The sequence below is a fragment of the Aspergillus pseudoviridinutans genome (assembly GCF_018340605.1).
Source record: "Aspergillus pseudoviridinutans IFM 55266 DNA, scaffold_1, whole genome shotgun sequence".
NCBI classification, from domain to species: domain Eukaryota; kingdom Fungi; phylum Ascomycota; class Eurotiomycetes; order Eurotiales; family Aspergillaceae; genus Aspergillus; species Aspergillus pseudoviridinutans.
Genome location: NW_025091281.1, coordinates 670,496 through 695,346, shown reverse-complemented (window position 1 = coordinate 695,346; position 24,851 = coordinate 670,496). Strand labels below are relative to the sequence as shown.

At 52.2% G+C, this 24,851-nt stretch overlaps 10 protein-coding genes and 1 non-coding gene across 11 annotated transcripts; 5 read left to right on the top strand and 6 right to left on the bottom strand.

Moving 5' to 3' along the window:
• Positions 1–775: 775 nt before the first annotated feature.
• wetA (developmental regulatory protein WetA) lies at positions 776–2,482 on the top strand (the record flags this gene model as incomplete). Its single annotated transcript, XM_043296573.1, has 1 exon — positions 776–2,482. One exon carries the CDS (start codon positions 776–778, stop codon positions 2,480–2,482), a length of 1,707 nt encoding a protein of 568 aa, XP_043152508.1.
• A 664-nt stretch (positions 2,483–3,146) lies between these two features.
• On the bottom strand, positions 3,147–3,874 carry Asppvi_000261 (uncharacterized protein; the record flags this gene model as incomplete). Its single annotated transcript, XM_043296572.1, has 3 exons — positions 3,147–3,550; positions 3,618–3,734; positions 3,802–3,874. The coding sequence occupies 3 exons, from the start codon at positions 3,872–3,874 to the stop codon at positions 3,147–3,149; spliced, it is 594 nt and encodes a 197-aa protein (XP_043152507.1).
• Positions 3,875–4,428: 554 nt separating this feature from the next.
• On the top strand, positions 4,429–6,368 carry Asppvi_000260 (calponin homology domain protein; the record flags this gene model as incomplete). Its single annotated transcript, XM_043296571.1, has 2 exons — positions 4,429–4,595; positions 4,655–6,368. The coding sequence occupies 2 exons, from the start codon at positions 4,429–4,431 to the stop codon at positions 6,366–6,368; spliced, it is 1,881 nt and encodes a 626-aa protein (XP_043152506.1).
• A 221-nt stretch (positions 6,369–6,589) lies between these two features.
• On the bottom strand, positions 6,590–8,329 carry Asppvi_000259 (uncharacterized protein; the record flags this gene model as incomplete). The annotated part of the gene is made up of 2 exons (XM_043296570.1): positions 6,590–8,151; positions 8,209–8,329. 2 exons carry the CDS (start codon positions 8,327–8,329, stop codon positions 6,590–6,592), a joined length of 1,683 nt encoding a protein of 560 aa, XP_043152505.1.
• Positions 8,330–8,635: 306 nt separating this feature from the next.
• On the top strand, positions 8,636–8,719 carry Asppvi_000258. Its single transcript has one exon. It is a non-coding gene; the product is annotated as a tRNA-His (tRNA).
• Positions 8,720–9,767: 1,048 nt separating this feature from the next.
• Asppvi_000257 (ORMDL family protein) lies at positions 9,768–10,462 on the bottom strand (the record flags this gene model as incomplete). Its single annotated transcript, XM_043296569.1, has 3 exons — positions 9,768–9,821; positions 9,872–10,230; positions 10,330–10,462. The coding sequence occupies 3 exons, from the start codon at positions 10,460–10,462 to the stop codon at positions 9,768–9,770; spliced, it is 546 nt and encodes a 181-aa protein (XP_043152504.1).
• Positions 10,463–11,517: 1,055 nt separating this feature from the next.
• On the top strand, positions 11,518–13,485 carry Asppvi_000256 (zinc knuckle domain protein; the record flags this gene model as incomplete). Its single annotated transcript, XM_043296568.1, has 2 exons — positions 11,518–12,462; positions 12,559–13,485. 2 exons carry the CDS (start codon positions 11,518–11,520, stop codon positions 13,483–13,485), a joined length of 1,872 nt encoding a protein of 623 aa, XP_043152503.1.
• Positions 13,486–13,877: 392 nt separating this feature from the next.
• On the bottom strand, positions 13,878–14,944 carry Asppvi_000255 (putative haloacid dehalogenase-like hydrolase; the record flags this gene model as incomplete). Its single annotated transcript, XM_043296567.1, has 5 exons — positions 13,878–14,087; positions 14,156–14,318; positions 14,394–14,603; positions 14,662–14,694; positions 14,817–14,944. 5 exons carry the CDS (start codon positions 14,942–14,944, stop codon positions 13,878–13,880), a joined length of 744 nt encoding a protein of 247 aa, XP_043152502.1.
• A 502-nt stretch (positions 14,945–15,446) lies between these two features.
• Asppvi_000254 (uncharacterized protein) lies at positions 15,447–16,337 on the top strand (the record flags this gene model as incomplete). The annotated part of the gene is made up of 1 exon (XM_043296566.1): positions 15,447–16,337. The coding sequence occupies one exon, from the start codon at positions 15,447–15,449 to the stop codon at positions 16,335–16,337; it is 891 nt and encodes a 296-aa protein (XP_043152501.1).
• A 185-nt stretch (positions 16,338–16,522) lies between these two features.
• On the bottom strand, positions 16,523–17,542 carry Asppvi_000253 (putative metallo-beta-lactamase domain protein; the record flags this gene model as incomplete). The annotated part of the gene is made up of 3 exons (XM_043296565.1): positions 16,523–16,711; positions 16,761–17,352; positions 17,427–17,542. 3 exons carry the CDS (start codon positions 17,540–17,542, stop codon positions 16,523–16,525), a joined length of 897 nt encoding a protein of 298 aa, XP_043152500.1.
• Positions 17,543–18,204: 662 nt separating this feature from the next.
• Positions 18,205–23,166, bottom strand: Asppvi_000252 (uncharacterized protein; the record flags this gene model as incomplete). The annotated part of the gene is made up of 3 exons (XM_043296564.1): positions 18,205–18,360; positions 18,419–19,831; positions 19,906–23,166. The coding sequence occupies 3 exons, from the start codon at positions 23,164–23,166 to the stop codon at positions 18,205–18,207; spliced, it is 4,830 nt and encodes a 1,609-aa protein (XP_043152499.1).
• Positions 23,167–24,851: the final 1,685 nt, after the last annotated feature.

Below are 24,851 nucleotides of genomic sequence, written 5' to 3'. Positions count from 1 at the left end.
TTGGCATTTTGCCATCGTGGATACTCTGCTCTGGTTCCTTACGGATCATACCGCTCAAGCTAACGGACTTCCCATGATCGTCTCTCGTCMCATGGACCGCTATCGAGCAGCTGTCATAAGCTCTCCCCAAGGTGGTGCACTATACCCGGCTGCTGAGAACCGCACATTCCTCTTCTGTTGATTCTTCCTCTTTCTGGTTCTGGTATAGGGAGGGTTGCATTCCAGCGGGTGGCCAACAACAACCCAGTCCACTTTCGCCCAGAGAGTGGATGAGGGTAGGATATTTGCATCAGCCACTTGATTTTCCACTCCTTCTGATTGGTTACGGGCGTCTGGGGTGCTCTCTTGAATCATTCGCATCACCCACCTGGGATCAGGTGGGCCATATCGAGGCTTCCCCGACTCCTCAATGTACATTCCTCTCCCATCTTTAGAGCAGAAGGAATGTGCGCAGAATCCTCGAGGCTGGCAGCCATCGCGACAATTCAAATAGGGCCGTCTGTCTGTTGTTTGTTTGCTTTGTCTTCTTTGCATCTTCTGCAGTGTTTTCTTTGATTGTCAATCTATCAAACTATTCATACATTGCATTCCACCATAGCCATACTGCTTATGCTTTGCATTAACGGAACACCGGATCGACACCCGAACTCTCTTTGAACCATTCTTTGTTCCCGCAGTCTCCTTGCCAATCATATCTGATCCGCCTGGCACCCGTCAACCAGTCTCTGACACTTCTCAGCTCTTTGCCGCAAACGGAAAGACCGAGCAGCCAAAGATGTTCGCTCAACCATTCGATCATGCCTTCAATGATTTGTTCAGTCAGTATGTCGACATGGATTCATCAATGGTCGATGGCAACAAAGATGTCTCAATTGCAAGCGACTTTGACCAAATCTTCGCTCTTGACTCGTTGTCGAGCGATTGTGGCGATCATTCTCCCCCAGTCCCCACCAAACCCACCCATCAGTCACCGCAACCCTGGGCCGCAGACTTATGGTCTGTACCGCAAGATGCAGCCTCATCTGCCAGTCAAGGCAGCTTTACCTTTCAGGACACTGTGCATCCCTCAGCTGTCTCAGACTTAAGCTTCCACCTTGAAGCTCTTCCTACTTCACACCCCGCCCCTGCAGTTACCTGCAAAGCATCTTCGCGATCACCCTCCACTCCTCCCGCAACTCCCCGCCACAAAGCCACCAAAAGTGCTCTGGTCACTCCGAAATCTATCCGTCGTCACCGAGATTCCCATGAGCGTAAACCGCTGCGCAAGCAGAGCTTCTCCCCAAGCTTGATGCGCCCTTCCCAGCTGCAGGCAGGCAGAATGATGTATCCCGAAGCATGGGCTCAGCGGTTTCAGAACTTCAGTCTTCATAGCTCGGACGAGCACTTGCCGCTGTCACCCCCTCCCTCTGATATCCTTGTGCAGCATGAGAACATTCCTGCAGACAATGTTGTCACCCGTTTAAGCCATTCGACCGAGGGCTTGTCGAGAAACCCTGCAGAGATGCCTTCTCATTACGAGACTGGTATCTTTAACCAGTCACCGGCCATCTCTATGCCATCACCGTCAGCCAAGTTGCTGGCAGCGCAGCAGCAGCAGCAGCAGCAGAACTATTTAAGTCAATCGAATAATTCCACGATGGCCACATCGAGCCCCCCTTCAGGCGACGACATATTTTCCTCTCCACATTCCTCTGATCCTCAATCCTTGTCCTCTTGGCATTCCGACTCCCTTGGGGGCCCTGCACTCCCTTTCACGCCTGACCTCCAAGGCCACGATGGTCAAGCATGGTGGCCATCCATGCCCTCTCGGGTACCACGACAACCTTCATATCAGCACGTGGTGTCCTCTCCGGCTCCACAAAGGTCCATTCAAAGCAATAGCCAGCATGATCTGATGCAGGGAGGATTGATGATCCAATTTGATTCATCTTTTGATGTGTCTACCTCGGCAGACCCATCATTTTCGTCTGCCGTGGCTTCGGCCCCTATGCCCCAGGAGAATCAAAATACGTACAACCACATTCCCATCACTCCTCAAAAGTATATGAACTCGTCCGCTTACGCGACTCCTCCTGTTCAACATCCGTCACGATCACCATCTTTGTCTCCAAGAGGCCGCGGGTCACCAACACAAGGATCACCCTTGCGTAACGGAGTCCATACAAAGACTAGTCCTCACCGCCGCGGCAACCATGGCAGGAAGTTGTCTTCTCAATCAATGAGCGCACCTAAGCCCGTCAAAGGGCCAAACTCTAGTCCCCGAGCGGGATCCAACAAGTCACTGACAGTGTCGTTTGTCAACTTCACTCCAAACGACAGCAAGAAAATCCTTACAGGAGTCGCCCCAAGTGGGAGTTCCAAGACTAAAGCAAGACGCGAACAGGAGGCCCGCGATCGACGCCGCAAGCTCAGCGAGGCTGCCATCAATGCAGTACGAAAGGCTGGCGGAGATGTCGAAGCACTCGAGGCTGTCCTCTGCTAAATCCTACCCATGTATACCTAATATCTGTTTAACATAGTGATTTTTTTTCCCCGCTCTATACCTGTTTGAATTTATTGGCAATGGTCGTTTGGGCGTTTAATTTGCATATTGTTTCAGGCGGAGGTGGGTTACAAAAAGCGTACTTAGATTTCCACAGCTTTTTGATACACACACACACACACACACACCCCTAATCATGGAATACATTATCCTAATGTTTCTCGAAGATTCTACTTCTTTGCTCTTGAAGATTATGACTAGCTGTCCGATTTCTCTAAGGATTACTTGCTCAACTTTTGAGCAGGTTCTCATCGCACGCGTGCTGCCGGTGTGAGGTTTCCGGTTAGGGTTAGGCCTGTCAGATGTACAATGTCATAGGCTTCGTTTCCGACTCCCTTCAAGGGGATGTCGATCTCAGTACAATCATATAGTTTATATGGACAAAGCTGGTGTTAAATAAATGTCGTATATTATACAGGGTGGAGAGCATTCCACAAAATTGGTGACAGGGATATTACAGACATGAAAAAGTCCCCCCAAATGCTTTGAACAATGTGCAGTGAAACGCCAGGTTGCCGACTGAATATAAACAGAAGCTCGAACAGCTTTTCTGAGGAAAAGGATCTGGAGAAGTTAAGAATGAAAGTGACTAGTGTTTGCCTAATCACCTCCGCGAAGCAGACGGCGTCCATGACTCTGGCTGCCAGTTCTCACTGTCGCTCGTTCGAGCTTTAGCCCAAGGATCCTCTTTCGCCGTCGGTGCCACATCAGGTGTTGGTGTCGTCGTTCCCGCTGCTTTTGTCGTCTCAGCGCCGGACACTGCGTTATGCATCTTGGGACCCTCGCCAACTGCTCCCATCGGTGGATGCAATGTGGCATCGCTTGTTTTGGTCGCGGGCCCTGGCTGATGAGTTTGCGGCTTGTCGAGGTAGGAGGGCTTACTTGCCCAGCGCAAATCGGCTAAATGGGCGAGTTGCTTAATTTGAAGCTGGCGGAGGACATCCTGCTGCTGTTCTTCAAGCGACGGAGGGTCGGCGCGGACGTATCGGAGCCATTGGTGCCACTGGGCTGTAAACACTTTCTGTTAGCTCACCTGGACAAGTTCACTGCCCATTGTTTTAATCAGGATACTCACGAGTCACTTGCACGTCCGCATAGTGGGTTTTGGAGTTGTACTTGACGATCCGTCGGTATCGCCCGGCATTCAGTGAGTCTTTGAATTCCCAGTATGTGTTTCCGGATAAGTCGGTGCCTGAAATATATTGTCAGAGGACCTGGAGGCAACGTAGTAACAGACTGTTAGTGCTGGGGATACCAACCGACAAGGAAGGATCTTCGCCACGGCAATCGAAGGCTTTTCCACTTGAACCACAAGCTGTTCACTGGACTCATTAGGACCCAGGTGAGATGGAACTATTGATGGCAGCCTAGAACAAACACCGATTAGGCGCGATGTAAACGTGGCTTGCTGTGTTGCGACGTAGATGGAGGCTATCGATAATATTGAGGGCGCAGAAAAACGTCATCGGGCAGTGCTCGTAATCGTATTGGGATTTATTACAACAGGCGTAATTTGTTTGGCCAACAACCACATTCCATTCCATAGATCAGCGACAACTATCTAGGCCTCCTCTTCTTCTCGGAAGTTCTTTATTTCACCATCACTTCTATTCTTGTAGAGTCACTTTCCATCTTCAACTCCTTATACATAGGGTCTCCGCTCATCGTTTCTCAATAACCCCCCTTAATCAAGCTTCTTCTAGAACCTCTTTCCCCCCTATTACGCTACCCCTTGAAGCCCACATAGACCCGCGGTTCTTCCCACCGTTCCTGTCGGGCAGCATAAACAGGGGTTAACATCCCTCGGTCTTCGGATCCTGGTTCCTCGAGTCTTTAGTGAACTTCCGTATGATTGCAGAGTCACATTGATTTCTATTCAGCCCGGTATGGCGTCAGTTACATCACTAGATAAGGACCTGCGCAGTTTGCGCTTGTCCCGCTATACCCCGCAGGCTGCCGCAGAGATCCGCGAATGGATTGAAGAGACGCTTCATGAGAAACTTCCAGCAGGGGATCTCTTGGATGCGCTCAAAGATGGCGTCGCGCTTTGCAGGCAAGTATCTCCGTGCAGGAATCACTGCGAATAAATACTGATTGGATGGAATTTTACAGGCTCGTCAACCTCGCCGTTMCCCCCGGCGTCAAGTATAAGCAGTCATCTATGCCCTTCGTACAAATGGAAAACATCTCGCATTTCCTACGCGCATGTCAAATACCACCTCTCAGTCTACCGCCACACGATGTCTTTTTGACCGTCGATCTCTACGAATCAAAGGACCCCGCGCAGGTCTTACAGTGTCTGATGGCCTTTAGTAGGAGGGCTAATGCGCTTCAACCCAGCAAATTTCCTCGAGCAATTGGCGTTCAGAGCAAAGGCGGCGCCGTGAGTCCTCATTTGACCGGCTCAAGTCAATCGGCCAATACTCCTCTACGATCTCGAGGACTCAGCAATGTCAGCAACAATTCTGGAACATCTAGCCCAGCCAAGTCGCCGGCTATTAGCAGCTGGAGCAAGAAGTCAGACGAGCATGTGACAATGCCGGCCTGGAATATCCATCAATATGGGTACATGGGCGGTGCCAGTCAGGGCAACCAAGGAGTGGCCTTTGGCGCTCGTCGACAGATCACGACACCTTCGCCGTTCGTCCCAAGCCTGGAAGAGAAGGAACGGCGCAGGCGGGAGGAAGAGGAGCGGCAACGCATCGAGAGAGAAGATGCTGAACGCCTCCGCCGTCAAGAGCGGGAGGCGGAGGAAGAGCGCGCCAAGGCGGAAGAAGAACGCAGGTGGGCTGAAGAGACCGCTCGTCTGAAAGAGGTGGAGCGGCGTCGGCTGGAGGAGGAGCGTCGGCAGTGGGACGAGGAACAGCGAAAGTGGGAAGAAGAGGAACGGAAGCGCCAACAGGAGGAGAAGGAGGCAGAGGAGAGACTAAACAAAGCAAGGCAGAGTCAGCGGGAGGCTGGTGATGTCCGACTTACAGGACAATTTCTCAGTCAATACCAAGCTGGCCTTGCTGGGGAGTCCACGGAAAGCCAGCGCATCAAGGAATTGGAGCGGGAGCTGGAACTCGCCCAGGAACGGGAGCGCCAGTATCAGCGCGAGCGTCAGGAGCTCAAGGAGAAAGAAACAGGCAAGCCGCAATCGCAGAGTCCCCGCCCTGTGCCTGTTCCTCCAAAGCCAAGCTACAGCCTTTCGTCTCTCGAGCAAGAACGACGAATGCTCCGTACGGAATGGCAGAAGCATCAAGCCCACGATGAGACTGCCGAATCCGAGCCCAGCAATGCGCCGCCTGCGATGCCGCCCCGACCACTTCCAGAACCAACTACCCCCCAATCAGCGGCCGAATTCAGCTCTTCAGCATCGCCTCGGCCTCTCCCCGACCCAGCCGCTTATGCCAACAAGTCCCAGGACCAGGAGAGCCGTGTCGACCGCTTCCTCGCATCTAATCGACCACCTGTTGCCCCTAAGCCTGCGACTCACCGCCCACAGGACTACACCACCACCGCCGAAGTCGACGAAGAAAATAGCCGCCGAGTAGCTGCGCAGCAGAAGACAAAAGCAGGCGGGTGGGCCTCTAAGTCGCTGCTGGAGCGGGAGATGGAGCGCGAGCGCGAGCGCCAGCGTGAGTGGGAAGAGTCTCAGAAGCAGACACGCGAGGCAGCCGCAAAAGGTCTGAAAGATCCTAACGTTGGCGTCGGGCCGGGCCAGGGCGCCTGGGATGTGCACCAGTACGGTTACATGGGTGGTGATAACCAGAATCGAGGCGGACCCGGCCTGGGTGTAGGAGGAGCAAGGCGGCAGATCATCGGGCCTCGCCCGCCGCCATAAATGGCATGGCCAGATTTACCTTGTTATACTGCGCTACTTGAAGTTGCTGTTGTCTTCAACCTCGATTTGCTCCCGATCATTTGTACATAGGCAATTTAACTTTAGATACCATGTTTAGGTGAATCAATTTGAACGTCAACACTAGACAAGGCTAATGCGAGGCAGGGGTATCATGAAAATAGAGACATAAAGATATAGAAAAAGCGGGCCGAGAACAACAACTACTTCGTAGAAGGGCGCTTCCGCGAGAGAACCTCATCCACCAGAAACATCAACCGCTCTCCACTCTCCAGCAGCCAGCACCACTCCATATCCTCCGTCTTGCGACTACTCTGGTTCTTCCGCGTTCCCACCTGGACCTTCTCCGCACGGGCCATGATCCCCTCCTGCACGGCAGCCTTCAGCTCCGGCGTGGCAGTCAGCATATCACTGTCCGCCAGGAGCACCAGAAGCGACTCCAGCGCGATGGACATCTTGGCATTGTCGACGATGCTAGGCGTGCTAGCCGTATACGGCAGGAAACACTCCTCCAGCTTCGCCTGGTTCAGATACTCCTCGTCTGTATCCGGGGCTGCGTTTTCGCGCATCCGGAACAGCAGGAACTCGCAGAGGGTGGTCTGCGCGGCGGCGGAGAAATGCGGGAGGACGAAGGGGCTCACGAAGGCTTGGTAGATGGGGAGGGGCAGGTGGCGGATATTTTCGACGAAAAGGTGGTAGAGTTCCTCGAGGGTGGTGAACGAGGCGGGCAGGTCCTCCGAGACGGCGGAGAGGAGGTGCAGGAGGCGTTGGCGGAGAGCGAGGGATGGGAAGCCGCCGAGGAGGGAGACGCMTCCGTGGACCTGGACGGTGCTGGGCGTGTCGGCGGTGACTGCGTCTGCGGTTTGGGTGTCTTTGCGAGCGGCGCCTCGCCTGCTACGTTTGGATTGACGGGTTAGACGTCTGGCCAGGGCCAGCGCTGCGGAGTCTGTTGCGTCGGATCCGTCCTCGTCCTCGTCCTTGGACAGGTAGTCGCCGAATTGGTCCTCGTCGATGTTGACTTCGCCTTCGCGCTTCTTGATGTTATTACTCTCGCGCTTGAGCGTTTTCAGTTCGTTGTGGAACACCTCGCGGAATTCGTTGACGGATGCTGAGCTGCCATCTGCGAAGATGGCCCGCAGGATTCTTCGATTCCGCCCATACGGAGTGCTCCCGCCGGCGATGTACCGGAAAATCAAGCTTTTCTCAAGTATTCTCCGGCGGGCTTCATCATCCACGGCACCCGTGCTCTGCCTCTTGCGCTCGTTCCAGTCGTCCTCAAGGACCTCACACATGAACTGCAGCCATATCTGCCATCTTGCCCACCGTTCCGGATGTAGGACAGAGCAGTTGAACGCCCACCCGACGGCATGCCAGAAGTCTTCTGCGCGAGACCAGAGAGATGCCGATTGGCACAGGTCAATGTTCAGTGTCCTCGTGTCGTCATTCGAGACATCGCCATTTGCGTTCTCGTCGTCTTCTACGCGCCGCCGCCTTCCCTGCCGAGAGGACCCGAAGTGATTGAATGCAAACGCCCCTGTGAATCTGGCAGATATTGGTCCGACAAGCGTGTTGGTGAGTCGAAGCAGCCGCAGCGCTGCGTTCGGTGCCTCTTCCTCCTCTGCTGTCTTGGCTCGGCTGGTGGTGGATGGGTGGACGAGAAACGTGGCTGCGACTGCAAGGTACTGCGGCGAGGGGGCGTAGACGGGTCCTGAGGCAATAGCACCAGGCGACAGTATGTTCAGAAGAAGATTGAGTGCTTGTGTGTCTGGGTATGGTTTTGTCAGTGCGTGGCATCGGTGATATGGTGACCGGGCAAACCAACATAGCTTTTCTTCAAGGAATATGCCACAATGTTGGACGAGTTCGTAAGGGATGGCCTTGGTCGGGCGATATAGGGGCAGAGACGCCCCTTCTTCTGTGGCCATAGCTATCGTCACCGGCATTGATCTTTGCTGGTGCGGTGAGTTTCTAGGTGGGTGACAGTGGGCGCATAATTTGGTTATCGATTAGGCGCGTCAACGCGAAGCCGCGACGCTTATCGGAGCGGTGCCATATGTGACTACGCAGAAGGTGCACGGCGATTTCTATATTTTGAGGTACGTCAACATCGTATTAGTCACAGCGACCGTCTCCTTCGCCATTTACTGATAGTTATAACGGAGCAGGAGAATGTGGGTCAGCAATTTCTCGTACAGCAACCTTGTATTGCTATATCAAGCAAACAGTCATCGGCCCTCCCATCAAATCAAGGTGCTGTAGTGTAGTGGTTATCATGCGACGTTGTGGCTCCCCACAGCTCCGTCTCGACCTGGGTTCGATTCCCAGCAGCGCCATCATGGCGTCTGGAACTTGATTTGTTCTTTTTTTGCCGTTTCCTTATCACTCTCCTCATTTTTCTTTCTTGTTCTATTTTTCTACCCTCTTCCTTAACGCATTCAAGAGTGATACATGTCTATAGTATGTCTTACTACTTCATACGTTGACCGCGCCAATTGACCGCGGACTTTCGTCCGCACCGCAAAATATATATTTACCCAACCCGAAAAGACAGTCGGAAATGGTATCCGCTCGATCGACACGATACATTGCTGAATAACAAATATATTATCTAAAATATCGACATGGTAGAGTATCGTGTCACCATGGGCTACATACAGAGATACCATACATCGCTGGCATTTTAGGCATCTGAATTACTGCCTCGGACGCAACATCTCCGGKATCGGATCACCATACCAACATTGAGCTGATCGAGGGTTGGTTGATGCCCCTTTCCCTGTCTAGGAACAAGCATCAGTGTACGCAGAGTAGCCTAGCAGTTGCGGAAATACGCGCTGCCATATAGAAAGCCTACCATGGCATAGACCCAGAGACCTCCTGGATGTAGAAGCAGTGTTGCGATAAGCCCAGGGTAGCCCATATAAGCAAGAAACCGACGTATTCCCCGTACGTATAATGAAGGAGGCCTGGACTGGTCCAACTCAGCAAATGGTGGTTTACCGGTCAATATGTTGGCTAACGAATTGGCTCCAAGCCCATGCAAAGCATGAGAAGTAGGTAGGCTAATGATGGATTCATAGGTATTTAAAACACAGCTCTATTGCAGTACAAGGAACAAATGCTCCTTGCCGCGCTCTAACTCGGCTCACGCCAATTCATATATCAAGTATTCTTTATTGAATTACCCCCAAACCCCCAGTCACAGCACGAACATGCAGCAGATAAGGAGATTGTTGTAAGCGTAGTTGTAAAGCTGGAGAGAGAAGGCGATCCCGTAGACGGTGCTGTCCAATAGACTAATATAGCAAGCAATGGGATGCTCGTAAAAGACAAGGAAAAGGAAACACTGAGACGCCAAGTGGTAGTGTAAGAAAGGAGATACTATGTCGACTCATCCGGTAAGTCGGAAAAGAGACCTATCCGCAGACGGTGTGACTATGGTCCAGATTAGCAACGACCACGTGATCGAGTAGGAGAGGACATACAAATGGTAATTTTGGAATGACAACACCCAGAGTGGCCAGGAAATTGATAGTGAAGTATGTCAAGTCGTAGTGTGTGTAATGTGTGCTGAGGAGGAAGAGACAAATGGGGACACAAAGGAGAAACTTCTTTGTTGGCGTGTACTGGTCGCCGTTGTCAATTTGCTCCCACATATTGAGGTTGTCGTATGCTCCAGCGTTGAACTCGAATGGAATACCTCGCACCCAGTGAAACATGATGAAGGAGCCGAACATATAGCTGATATTCGTGAGGGTCCATGATGTCTCCTGCGAGACGCCAGGAATGATGTCGAATAAGATCTTCAAGGCAATGATGAGAACGAAATGGATTGTCCAGGCACCTGCAATTTGACGAGCTCGAGTCAGCTGTTTGCCCATACCAAGCTGCGTCCAACCAGATCACAAGGACTCGCTTGTATCACAATATGTAGCTCACGTACCCTTGGCATTGACCCAGTTAGCATTGAGGTTCGGCAGGGCAGCCTGATCACTGGTATGCTCGATTGATTCCGGCGGTTCCTGGTAGATGATACTGCTCGACCTCCTCCTCCGTCCAGCCTTGGATTGAGACATGTTGGAGTCTGGAGACAACCGGCGCGGACCAGTGCCGACTTCCGGAGGGAAGGAGATGGCACGGGGAACGAGTAGGGAAGACAGTTTGGCGGTGTTTCGTCAGGACGTACGGGGCGAGGTCGAAGAGGTTGCCTGAGATAAGCTGGGAGGCGCAGAAAAAGCAAGACCAGGTACCACCAATGAACGCAGGCCTTCTTTTTCCTCCCTGAAGAGTCTCACTCTTTTCCAATGAGAATGCAAGCTCTCGCAGAACTTCCGACCGCGAGATCTTAGAGGACCGGCAGTAGGATGGGTCACAGGAGTCAGCAGACAACAACTGCACTGTTGGCAAATACAAGACTTGGAGACTGGTCAAAAGCAAAGAAAAAGGATACAATGAATGGCGATACTATGATAGACCAAAGAAGTAAAAGGAAATTCGAGCAGTGAGTGACAAGAAAACCTGAGGAGAGGGTCGTTGCGCAGCTGGTAGTCGAGGGGCAAAAAGAAGAGAAGGTCGGCGGAAGGAAGAAAGATCGGAGATTCACCAAGGAGAAGCAGAAGATGGTGAGGAAGAATTAACTAGTGGGGAGGCCAGACCTAAAGACCTCAATGATTGCTTCTGTATTGGATATGTTCTAGACTACGTAGATAAACTACAAAATAACGTGTTCATCAATCTGGATTGTTATTTTTATCTCCCCCTGGCTACACACATGGGAATTGAGGCCACACTAGTGCTCCGTACGCCGCCCGGAGTTATCTCCAAACTGGTGGGCTACACTCAATTGCAGCCCCCCTGTCGATACTCAAATAATGCACAATGGATAACATCACAACAGCAGGTCGACAATGGCTCCCAGGATAGATTCCAGTACTTCATGGTCATCCTCTCACTCACCGTAGACCCTGTTCCAGAGGCGACAAATGACGTTCCTGGTCGCTATCGGCTACCGTAAAATTTCTCGATCGGAAACAACCCCAGTATGCACAATGTTAACCTGTCTCCTAATTACCTTTGTCAACAAGGCGACTTCCTGACCCCTCGTAGGTGTCCAAACCCCCGATGAGGCATCATGACGGGATCTTCCGATAATGAAAATGACTCGCGAACCGCCTCTGTTGGCGTCCAGCGCGGCCGCTTGAACGACTCGACCGACTCTTCGCGCCCCAACTCGTCGGATCCAAACCCGAATCCTCGAAAAAGGCAACGGAGAAATGGCAAATCTGCGGTGCCGGACGTGCGAGACTTTGTTCCTCAAGGCGCTGCTTTCACCGCAGCATCGCTGGAGGTAGATCCGGACAGCACGTCCAGCTCTGGTTCTGACTCGTCTGACGGCGAATCGACTACGTCCGATGCAGAGAAACAGAACATCGCGCGGACGGATCCTCAGGCACCTGCCATTAACTGGAACAAGGCGAGCAAGAGTGGCATCAGAACGTCGCTATCCAGGCGAGCAGACAGGACGGGCGAGAACAAACAGGATTCTTCTCAGTTCAAGGCCGTTAACAACAAATTCTGGCGCAGTCGCAGTGCTTCCGTGTCTAGTGAAGGTGGCGACCAGGATGTTACGCAGGTTGAAAACGAGGATGACATGGAGGAAGGGGAGCTTGACGAGGAGACATCCGCAGAGTCAAGTGACATGGATCAATCTGGAGATTCGGATGACTCTGTATCTCTGGATTCCGAGGCTGATGACTCCATATTGCTGAATATTGGCGATCAGAATGATCAGACCGATGGCTTGTCCGCTGAAGTAAACCCTTTTTCTGTGAATGGCACCGCCGCGGAGGTCGCAGACCGATCGACAATATCAAAGGAAGAATCACATCGTCTCTTTTCCCAAAAGTACTCTGTCGCACCGACAATACTGGCGGATCTTGATCGCAATGATATGGAGGTACAGGCTAGGTGCTTGTTCTATGACCGTGAAATCAATGACATCAACCTTCAATTGCCGATATCGTGCACCGAATGCTTTAAAGAGGGACATCTTGCAGCAGTATGTCCTTCTAAGGAGGTACGTTCTCGAATTCGGCTGAGTGCCAGATATATGCCTTCCATGACACTCAAGGTCTGCTGCAGTCTATCAAATGCGATTACTGACTACCTATAGTGCGTACATTGTGGCGCGTGGAATCAGCACCAAAGCGTCTTCTGCCCATCCTGGCGGAGATGTCAACGATGTCGAGAACGCGGTCACGATGAAGAACAATGTTCCTCGCTCCTCAAAGGCTCCGCATCCGAGATACCTTGCGATCTCTGTGGGTCATCCAGCCACCTAGAACTCCAATGCGATATGATGTGGAAGATCCCACGGCAGGAACTGCCCTCGGGCCCCGTTCTAGTGTCAATCTCATGCTCCCACTGTACCAGCAACCGCCACCTTGTAGGCGACTGCCCGTCCCTCCCACGGTCGATGGTCTCCTCATCATTCACCCTCCGAGGCATCGACCCGCACATGGTGACCAACATCAACTCAGTAACCAGCGGCAGGCAAGGTGGCCCAGCCCCCCGAAGAGGCCAGAGCGGCATGCAAATCCGGGGCCGCGCGGACCGGCCTTCGGCATCCTCAGACAGCGAGGACATGATGCCCAGGGCAGGCCGGCAAACAGGCGGTCGGAACGCGAACGCGAACGCAAACCGGCCCAGCATTCGATTCGGCAGCGGGATAGGTCGCGGCAAGAATCTTGCGCCCGCTGGCCCTCGCGCCTCAGACCGTGATACCCGTCAGACGTACCGAGACCGTCAGGACTATGGGGGCCCCAATTCACGCCAGCGCTCCCTGTCTCCTAACGCACGCTCGAGCCGGGGTAGAGCCAATGATCGCCGGCAGCCACCGCCTCGCTCGCCTCCTCGGAATCGACCGGAGCTGTCCCGTCAGACAAGAGGCGGAGGAAACAGCGGGGGTCGAGGCGGTCGAGGCGGGCGTGGGGGTGGTGGTGGAAACAAAAGAGGTGGTGCCAGCGGAGGGTCCAACGGAGATGGCTATCGTCCGATGCCTAGTGCCGCGAAAAAGAACTGGGACAGATACCGACTATGATGAAATGGACAGTGTAATGATACCCATGAAACTGCAGGGGCCTCATTTACCTTGCCAAAGGCTGTGAGTGACTCGACCTTGCCAGATGACCTTGTATATTGTACGCGGTTATTGTTGGAGGTGTATTAGGGGCAATGGCGTTGATGGGTTTACGTCCTCTTGTTCAAATCTTGGCTTGAGGGCTTTGTTTATGACAGCATTATCTTCCATCATGTCCCAATTCGGGCACCATGACCCGTGACCATGTTTTCATGAGTTCTTATCCATAAAAGGCATTGAGAATATGCCTTTGCGTCCAACTCCGGACTGTATATACTCCCCGCATATTGTACACCAGGTTACGCTTTATACAAGACCAGTCCATGTGATGATTGAAGGTTACTTTCTATCCTCTATCCCTCCCTGTCAGTTGTGGGTGGCTTATCTCCGCCCTGGTGACCAACGAAACCCTTTTCTAGTATGTCAATCAGCTCGTCTAAACGGTCTATACTAAGATCCGTATGAGCATGGTCTTTGAGATGAGAATTGTGCTCGTTGACAAGCAGCACGGTGGCTGCGCCTGCCGTATGGCCGGCAGTCATATCATCAATGCTGTCGCCGACCTGCGACATTACCAAGGGAGACGTAATTAGGTTCTGCATACAAGTGAATCAAGGATATGCTGACTTACCATGATCAAATTCTCAGCGCGATTGTCAAGCCCCCATTCGCTGGCAATATGTAGAATCCCAGCTGGATCAGGCTTGGGAAGTAGACCGGGCGTTTCGCGCGTAATAATGGGTAGAAAAACGTGAGTAGGAAGGTGATTCTGCAAGAGATGCATCACCGGCGCCCTGTCGTACATAGCGCAGTCAGCGACTTCCTCTCCATGAGTGATTAGAAAAGCAGTGGCAAAGGCTTCGACGCACTCGAAGTTGCGTGTACAGAGGGCCCTATGCAACCCTCGAGACTGGAGATAGTCCATCAGGTCCACCAGACCTGGCTGAGGCTGCTGATGGCTCATCGCCACTCGCTCGATGGCTTTGATTTTTTCGGCTGCCGCGGTGCGCTCAGGAGCGGTGGGAAGTTCCCGGATATGGTGCAGAATGTCGACTTTCTTGTCAATCCCCAGAGCTTTACTAGGAGCTGTTAGGGATTCATATCTTTTCAATAGGGTATTGTATGATGGGTGCTTACCGCATCTCGGTAAACATGTAATTCTGTGGTAGGCTGTTGCGGTTAGTTATGACTACGAGTATTCTATTGCAACACAGACGAAAGTGAAGTGTATCTCTTGGATCACAATAAAGAAGAATATTCCAAATGGTTTCTTTTAGTAGTAGAATTCTCACCATAGTGTGCCGTCAACATCGAACACAATTCCTTTCAACCGAGGCGCATCAGATGATTCCGCGAGCGCTGGATTGAGGGGAGCGAAGCGTCGTTGTCGGAGGACATAGTTCTCAAGTGACGGTGCCATTGAGACGACTGAAGATGAGGATCGGCTGAAAGTACGAGATGCAAGCATAGAAAGGAATTGCTGTTGTTTGGGTGCGGGGAGATTTAAGGTATAGTGGTGAGGATCGAATCAAGTGACGTGATGGGGGGAGATGAAAGGAGATAGGCAGTGGCAGTACACAGGACTAGCGGCATCTCCGAGAAGGGCATCTGGTGTGACAGATCGATGTCCATGATGCTTGAGCTGTCGAAGACGCTATTAAGGCCAGATGATATTTAACAAGTCGACCTATATTACCGATCTTGTCGGGAAACTATCCCATATGCTGAAAAATGCCATTGCTGGTTGCTCCTTCTCAAAATACAGCTTGCTACTTTGCCAAATTCCCTAAAACTGGAACTCTCACTTCTTTGTATAATGGCTAGTATCTCGATTCTTTTATGGCCCTCCTGCTCTATATTCATTTTTGTGACATATCCTGTCCCAGCATAGATAATACCGCTTCATCTCAAGGACCGCATTCATGACGACCTTAGAACCCAAGGACCTGTCTCAGAAACATGAACCTATCGCGATCAGTCTGGCACAGGCTCTCAAGCTAGTAGGAGCATTATTGACCCTGAAGATGCTGCATGCTGTGGCGCTGGTCTTTCGCATAGAGCAACAAGCAGCACGGCACCCGGTTCGKGGAGCCATCCATCGCAGAGAGCAGCAAATCGTACAGATCTTTCTATCATCAATTCCGGAAAGCTACTATGTACCGATTATTGGGAACTTCTTCTCCAACGACCTTCCCTTAACCTCCATCGCAACGAATTCGACTTCGATTCAGCAGTCTCAGAGACCGACAAATGCGGCGGAAGCACAGTCGACCGAGAGGACATCGTCCAACCAGAACAGTCTGCTGATGCAAGTCTCCTCCAGTATTGAGCCTGCAGTCCGCATGTCTCAGGGGCTCGTGGATCGTGAGACAGAGCTCGCCAAAAACAAATCGGAAAGTGGCATGGACTCAATGATTCCAGCGGCTGGCAGCGATTCACTTTACTCCAACACGACGATAAAAAGAAGTACTTCTGTTCGCAGAATGTACTCGCGTTCCTCGAGTATGCAGCAAGCTATGGCAGGTTCGGCGGCACAGTATGCCAAACTTGTGTCTGGCAGGCCACAATTCAGCACCACCAGCCGGCCAATGTCGATGGAGTCCACGGATGGACAGCAGCCTCGACCGACTGATGACTCCGCGGACGATCAGACTCTGCTTGAAATGGAGACTTTACGAGCAACCCACTCGGTGGAAAGTTTTCCGGGAAAATTTCCCATAAGTGACGGACTGGAGTTTAGTTCTCTTGCCACGGCACCACACCATATAAGAGGCCGAGGAACCACTTCTGTCAGGCCGTTTTCGGACGTTTGACGGGAACTTGGATTGTTTGTTCTGCTCTTGGTTTTGCTTTTCCTGTTTGGGGTAATGGAGAGTTGGGCGTGTTTCATCATTACTTGGAGTCTCGCGTGTAAGAATCAGGGTTAGCATTCAGGTTAATACCCGATTCCATAATTCAGATAAGCAAGAATTCATCCAAAACCAACAGAGAAGCAGGCCTACTGCTCTTGGTGTATGGCATGATCCAGATATCCCATTGCCCGAATGTAGATTTTTGCGCTCTCCAGAACCCGCTTCTTGCTGTCGCCATGGGTGTCCCAGCCGACAAAGGCGCCATGAGCATCATCGAACTCTGTATGCTTGATAGCCTTCCAAATATTGTGCACCGCGTCAGGCGGCAGGGGAATCTGTCCGGTCAGTTCATCCTATACCAGCAACCAAGAAAGGACCACAAACCATATTGGGATACGACCACATGAACGTATACGACGCTGTACCCGGCGCCCGATCCTTATGATACACACCACTCGGCACGACCGCAATCGAATCCGCAACCAGCAGCTTCCTCAACGGCTTGAACCACAGCACCGAGCTACCGGGGAAATGACCACCCGTCTTGACCGCTACCAGGTCCGCATCCGCACCCCCCTTACCGGGCAAAGGGATCCCTAACTCCCTGCCCTCCCAGAAAACCTGCCTCTCGGACTTGCGCATCATCCACTCCTTATCCTCCGCGGCTATGTAGACAGGACATCCGAATACTTCCGCCCAGTGCACATTCGCCCCAAAGAAGTGGGGATGCGAGATGACGATCGCGGCGAGGCCGCCTAGCTCGTTGATCCGGCGGATTGTGTCCTCATCGATGTAGGAGAGGCAGTCCCAGAGGACGTTGCCGTGGGCTGTGCGGCAGAGGAATGCGCGCTGCCCAATGCCGACTTTGGGGCTTGTGTGGATGGTTATCAGTGAGTCCGGGTGGTCCGGGTCTGGGGCGAAGTCGTTGTGGTATTGGTTTGTTGATTGTAGAGTACGAAGCGTTGTCCAAGATTGGCTTCATTGAGAATGTTAGTGGATACCTTGCTTCTGGTCTTCGGGTTGCTGGGTAGGAGTGGGTGCAATGTTTACCCTGTTGGAGGGAGGTATTGGCGTGGATCGTCGCAGATCTTACAGGAGGACTCGGAGATGGTATCGTACTGTGTTCCACAGGTGGAACACATAATAAGGTCTAATGAGGCAGGCATGTTTGCGTCCAAAAGTTGTCGCTTATCATAAATGTAGAATTGTCGTCGCTGTGGTTTGGGAGAAGTTTAAGATGTTCTAGAGACAGAGGCGATCAGGTGAGGGGATGATGTCGTTCTTGATAACTTACCCCGCATTTCGATTGCGCACTGCATCTATGATGGCCACAGTCCCCGGTAATCGTGTTAGGATCATGAATTCAAGCGCTGGCTCTCTGAAGTGGAAGAGTAACTGGTGCGAAGAGCTCAAGCATGCTTTTATGTCCAGGCCATGCATGTGACTGCGACGTACATTCATCACCAGCATCATCACAAGTGACCGACAAGACTGGTCTGCTAATAAACAGAAATATGCAGGAAGGTGAAGAGAGTAGGGAATCATTCGTGCACAAATAGGACAGAAGAGTACATGTAATGCCATGAAATCAATGTTTACAACTTCCACCCGTTCCACCAAAAGCAAGACATCAGGTAGGGCAAAAAGAGGCTGCAGATGTGATATGCAGGAACGCTGGGATCAATTATCAGGTAAATGTTCAACTGCAAAGGTCATTAAGGTCATTAAATCTTGATCAGCACAAGGATCGCAATCCCTAGCTGAGATTGGGTAGCTCTTGGAAGCGTCACTGAAAGTCTCTGTCTGAATAATGTTGAGAGACAACTGATCAATGGTCGTGTTCAACGTCAACCTGGTCGGGGCTTGCTCGATACTGACTCCTCTTCCTGCGGCTCGGGCTATATTGGGAGCCGGAGTTGAGAGGTCGAGGCCCGGTAGGTTTGCGCGGAGAGGGCGTGCCACGTGGAGAACGCATAGCAGAACTCTGCAGGTAAGAAATTAGTATATTCTCGTCCCTGATGTGATAGACAAAGTGAGCTCACCTGGGAGGCAACACGCTCCGCGTACGATCGTTCCTCCTCCTTAACTTTGGGCGGCCTCTCAGGGACGAGCGGCCCCTCGTCCATGATCTTGGGTGGTCTCGGGGGCCCCTGTTGCCCAGCTCTCGAACTTGTTTGCGAGTAGCCTGTATCTGAAATCGGTGAAAGTCGACTGGCGCCACTGTACCGATTCTGATTCGGATTAGTGGCAGACATGCTGGGATTGGAACCCCATTGATCCGAAGTCGCTCCGGTCATTGGCATTCCATAAATCTGCGCCTGCGTCTCCAGCTGGGATTGGTAGCGCCCGGTAGGCCCTTGGCGCGGTTGGGGATGCTGCAGATCGAGACTGTCGCGATGAGCGCGGTACTTCGGAGCCTCAGAAACCTGTGATGGGACGAGAGGCGACGGAGGTCGATTCTCCTGCTGCTGGTCGTTCAGGGTATAGTTGGACCGTAGCCGGTCATCGCCTTCCGGATCGTACCAGTCAGCCGTTTTGTAGTGCCCGTTGACATCGGATCCAGAACGTGACGCATCGAAGTACGGGCGTTCCTTGCGTCCTGGTTGGAGGCTGTTGCGGATATTATCTCCCATAGAAGATGCGGTGGTTTTCGACCATCGGGAAATCTTAGGAAAGAAGGAAGAGCTGCTCGACTTGTGCTTGCGTGCCTTTTCCGTCTTGGGGCTAGTCTCGTTGCTGAGAGCGCCCGAAGCCACCGGCACTCGAGGTGGAGTTGAAAGAGGCGCAGGTTCAGCCCTCTCACGAGGGCCATTCGCGTTCTCCTGAGATGGCAAGTTCGGGCTCAAAAATTCTCCGCGCTCCTCGTAATCGTCGTCCTCATCGTCTTCTGGGACGGTGCTAACGCGGTTCTCGAGCTCTCTTCTTTGTCCATTGCTACGAGATTCTTGAAAAGGTCGAGAAGATGTTGAGAGGTATCCTGTTCCTGGGGAGCCAGAACCGGCGAGACCCTCAGGCTCGTACCCTTCCGGATCAACACTCGCTGTTCGATTGACACTGCGGGCGAATCTGTCGTCTTGACCTGCGCGCAGGGCTTCAACCTCCTCGAGAAGCTGTTCCAGCATCTCCTCGATCTTGGTCAAATCATTCGAAGACTTGAGACTCAGGCCCTTGAGCGCCCGTTTGAATATGCTCTTTCGCTTCGAACGCATGTCCTCCATATCCTCCGCAGCCTGACGGAAGTTTCTTGAGCCGCTGGCAGGTAGCGGGCGCGGTCCACCGATAGCTTTGTATACACGTTCATGCTGCTTGTCGCTGGCCTCCATGATCATGCCGTCCTGTTGAGCGATGAACTTCTTCATTTCCTCGAATGAATTGCGCATTTCCGCTGCACTTCTGACGAGAGTCACCAGGATCTCCGTATCCCTGGCATTACGCTGAGCGTCGCGAACAGTGAGCTAGTTAGTGGAGACGTCAGTGATTGTTCTGTAATTTCAAAACGTTCAAAACGGAGGGGGGAAGAGATACTCACATGATCCATAAGGGCAATGATATCTTTTGACTGGATTCTGTCGATCCCTCTCCCTGTTGCGCTATCATACAAAGGAGAACCAATGCCGTGTGAATAGCCACTTAGGTTTCTCTGGTGAGAAGGCCCCGTTGGGTCGTCGGCCTCCAGAGGAGTATCGAAAAGGCCCATGTCATTGCCATCGATTCCACCAAATCCCTTACTGACCGGCTCAGGAGTATCGGCACCTGGAGACAGAGGATTGGCGGCGGATACATAACCCTCGTCCTTGACACCCCCAGAGGAGCCGAACATGTGACCACCAGCATACGGTTGATCAAAGTAGCTGTCAGGTCCATAGTCGTCCGCAGCGTAGTAATCCTTGTTGTAACCATGGTGATCCATAGATTCCACTCCTAGGCCCGCTCTACTGGCACCTGAGTCATTTTGATCACCCTTTGGCGGTGTCTGGTGATATGTCCAGTTGCTATCCTGAGCAACACCCCCTATCGGACCTTGGATGATGGAAGGATTTGTATTGATTTCCGACTCAGAGTCTGGGCTCACGTCGCGACCCTCACCTATTGGACTTCCTGCACTGCGGTGCTCATCAGCATATATTTGGGGCGATTGCGTCTGATCCTCAAGCGACTGGGTCACACTTTGGGGAGGCGACGTGGCGCCCATTCTTCTCGGGAAAGAGGTCTCATCCGGACTGGATGCATCTTGGCGTTGCTTGAGAGGACTTCCCTGGCGAGACCCATGAGTTGTTTTCTGGTGCGGCTCAGGGCTGCGGTCATTTTGTATGCGAGGCAGATTCTGCTGTGAAAGGTTCCCGCCTGACTGATTGGACTTGGTATCCAGAATTGAAGGATCCAGGAGTGAAGCAACCGCTGATTCAACGGCAATGGGTTGGACGTATTGAGGATTTGCACCGATGCCCTGAGCAACACGCTGGCCTTGGTCAATTTTCTTGATGTAGCTGACTTCGCTTTCATCAGTATAATTGGTCAACCGTTTGCCCTCGCTGTCAACAGTGTCTGCCATAGAGTGTCGGTTACTGGGGCCGTCTAATTCCGAGTCTTCATGCCAACTCTCGTTATGGGGTGTTAGCCTCGGCGTTTCCTCATATCCCAACTCATGATCGATTTCGTCCCGATGTTTCAGAATCTCACTATGACTTGTCAAGCCGTCTGGTCGTGTTGACCGCGCGAGACTCGTGCTTGGCGCCGAGGAGAGCGATTCAATCGACAGTCGTGGCTCCAGCTCCCTCTCGCCCTCAGAATATTCATGTTGATCATGCTGAGTGGCATACTGCTGGTGTTGAGAGCCACTCTGATAGCTGGCCACGCTCTGGATAGGACTGAGCGTGCGTCGGCGCGAGTCATTGTTGAAGTCGGAGTCTCGACGGTGGGAATGGACGTCTAAGAGGTTAGCCGCTGCCGCAGCAGCAATAGCCCCAGCAGCAGCCTCGCTGACGGGCGAGTGATCCCGATCGTGAAGAGAAGGATTCGAAGTGCTGTGCAATGAGAGGTTGTGTTGTGAGAGGTTGCTGTGTTTCAGCGCCAATTCATGCCGCGAGCCCAAGGGTGTCCGATTGGATGTGTGAGAGGCAGGAGAATTAACTTGCAAGGGCGAGCTGCGAGATACGTCCTGGACTTTGCTTTCTTTGTGTGGAGTTTCAGTCTCTGCGGTCCGTTGAGACAACAGAGAGTCCCGGGTCATTTCTGTCTCGACGGCACTACGCAACGGCATGGGCGCCACGTTATGTTTTTGGAAAACGAGCTCTGTTTCATTTATGCCCTCTGCGCGGTCCCTGTCGACACTTCTTCTGCCTTCATCCTGGTCAATGCTGGACTGCGATTCATGACGTCTCAGAGCGGCCGCGGTCAATGCAGTCCCTACAATCGCGGCCTTTTCCGCATGGCGCAATCCTTTGCTTTTCTGTCTCCGCAACTTGTCTTGTTCGGTCAGCTCGGGCCGATTGCCCCAGACGGCGTAGGTCGGTTCGAGTTTCTTCTCGCTGTCCTTGCTTGTGCGGCGCTCCTTCGTGGCTGGCACAGGGTCGCCTGAGAGAATGATCCCTTCATCCTTGCTACCCTTGTTAAGGACAACTTTTGGTTTCATCACATCTGGCGCACTGGCATGCTTGGACAGACGCCGACCCAGCTCATCCCGAGACGGGGAGCTGGCAGAGGAGGTGTAGGAGGCATTGAGATCACGTTCAAACTTGGAAGTGTTAGAGATGACCTTTTGATCCTTTTTGAGTTCCTTCAACTCGGGCAAAATCAATCGTCTGATCGCATCCTCAACCGTCTCAAGCAGTTTTGGATTATTGATGGACGATTTGGAAGTTCCCGACCGGAAAGAGTATTGGTCGCCGGATTTGCGGTGAGAAACCGCTGAAGCGCTCAATAGACTGGACTCAGGGCTCGCCATGTCGTCGTCTCGGTAGGCTCTGCTTTTCTTGCTGGTGGCGCGGTCGCGTGGATCGTTGCTCAATTTCTCAGCTACTCGATGAGCGATTCTCTCCGTACTCAGACTGCGGCTTCTCTGGCGGGTCGGCGTCTTGAGATAGTCCTTGGTTTCGTGATCGTGTTTCCTATTAAGACTCGAGCTTCGTTTGCGTCGTGGACCAGCAGAGGAGGCTTCGAGCATGCTATCCGCGGGCATCGACGAGATGTCCGATGTTGGCTGGATATACCTGTCCCGCGAAAGGCTGGACAGCTCACTGCCCTGGTCCCGATTCACGAATTCGATTTCCACCGGGGGATGCCGAGATGAGTGGTGGCTCTCGTCAATAGCAGAGTTGGAGGAGGAGACACTGTTATCATCTGGCTCTATCAGGGACTTGTGCTTCGAAGGGGAGCTGAATGAAATGCGGCGCGAGTAGACCGGTTTTCGGTTCCCGCTCGACTCGCTGATCTGGATATGATCTTTTTGCTCTTTCGCCTTCCGAGCTGACGAGGGAGTCACTCGGACACGGACGCTTGGCCGCGAGGTCAAGGAACCAGAACCCTTCCCTCCTTCGAAGTACTCGATAAGAAGGGAGGTCTGGGAGTGATGCGATGAGCGAGACAGTTTGGAATCGTCGCCCCGGTCACGGTGTCTCCGCCGGGTGGAGATGATTACGGGGCTTCCGTCGTCAGGGATTGAGTACGACGTCTTGTCTGTGCGCCGAGAGAGGTCAGTGGCTAAATCAGTCCCTGTAGCACTGCCGCCAGTGGTATCGACGATGGATTCAGTGGGGGCGGGCAAGATCGGCCTGCGGGTGTCGACACCCATCTTGGGAGGAACCAGTATGTGAGGTCCTCAGCCACACAAGATCATAGTAGTCTGTGTCTATTTTGTCGATATACTTCTGAGGGGAAGGGAAGCTTGAAAGGGGATTGACGAGGCAATTGAGGCAATCGGGGAGGATGACGAGGGGTCTGACACCGAGATCCAGAGAGCTGAACGATGGTTTGTCACTACAGATTGTAGACATGCAGCATGGACGGTGATGGTGGTGGGGTCGGGAAATAGTGAGGCAGGCAAGTGAATTGTTGCAGGGAAGATGAGTGGTCTGGTACCACAAGAGGCAGAGAAAAGGAAAAGGAGTCCAAGCGTACCAATGCAGAGTAAATTGAAAAAGAAATCAAGCAGACAGCAACAAAACCAGAAAGTCGAACAGACAAGCCAACAAGCCGACAGACGTTAACTCGACTTTTGAATGTCGCCGCTAGACTACGGCGATCCCTCACCTGACGGTAACAGCAGCTGTAGCCTGTAGGTATGGACGTGCGTACAGTGGGAAATAGATAGAGCTTGACCGATAAGAGAGCCCAATCCCCAGACCGTATCTAAAATTCAGATTTGGCGCATAAGGTGGTGGAGACGAAAAAGTCACAGGCTCACTGTCTCTAAGATGGAAGCTGCGATCATAGGCTTTCAGAAGATAAAAAGGATAACAGTGATCAAATCAGATAGAAAGCAAGCAAAGGAGGAAGATGAGAGAAAGCCAGGAAGACAAGGGAAAAAGACGAGGCTGGAAAGGACAGGAGAAGGTAAGATCTATCTAGCTAGCTAGTCAACCTAGTGTTGATGGGATGATGAGTAGCCGGCCAGCTGGCGGAGGATCAGAAAACCAGATTATCCAGCGGCAACACACAAGCGGCGACAGGTGCTCTTGAATCGCGTTGAATTTTGGATTATTTAAATGGGAAGGAAGCTCTCAGAGACGGACCTTGTTCTTCTTCTTTTTTCCTTACCATCGAATCTTCTCTTTTACTCTTCCAATGTTTCTGCCCCTTCTCTCATCCTACAATGTATATATGAAGCCCTTCCTCGGAGGAGTCCATGTCTCCTTGGAGTAATGCAAGGTATATACTCCGTACCTAGTCCGAGTAGTAGCGACTCACTGTAATAGGAGGAAACAAGAGCTACCGTTACAGTTCCGATTGGCAAGACTACAAGGTGACGCCCAATCTCATCACCCTGCAAGGTGGCTGGGGACAATTGTACAGTACCCAGACTTAACCTGAGGGAATTGTTACCGTCTCATTGAACGCTCCATGGACTTTCTATGGAATATCTTGTGTTATAGTCTCTCCGTTTGTGTGCCGTGATGCTCATTTGAGATCGTATTTACATTGCACTGTAGTTCCTCAATTGCATTATTACATAGAGCTGTGTCCCAGTCCGCGGTGCTTATACACACAATCGTACCTACTAAATGTTGAATCTGCCATCAATGATTACTTCCTGAGAAAATAGCCCTAGTCGGGCAATTACCTATACACAATGGCAGATAGTAGCCGATCAGTATCATTGATGTCCTCTCAGGTTCGTGCTCTTGAGATCCTGTGCTGGTGGTACAGACGAACCCCTAATTGGGATCCAGCGACCAGAGTATCTTGAGTCATCAGTTTGACAAAATATCCGGTCACCAGCAAAGAAGACAGTATTCGTAATGACCACCTTACCACGGA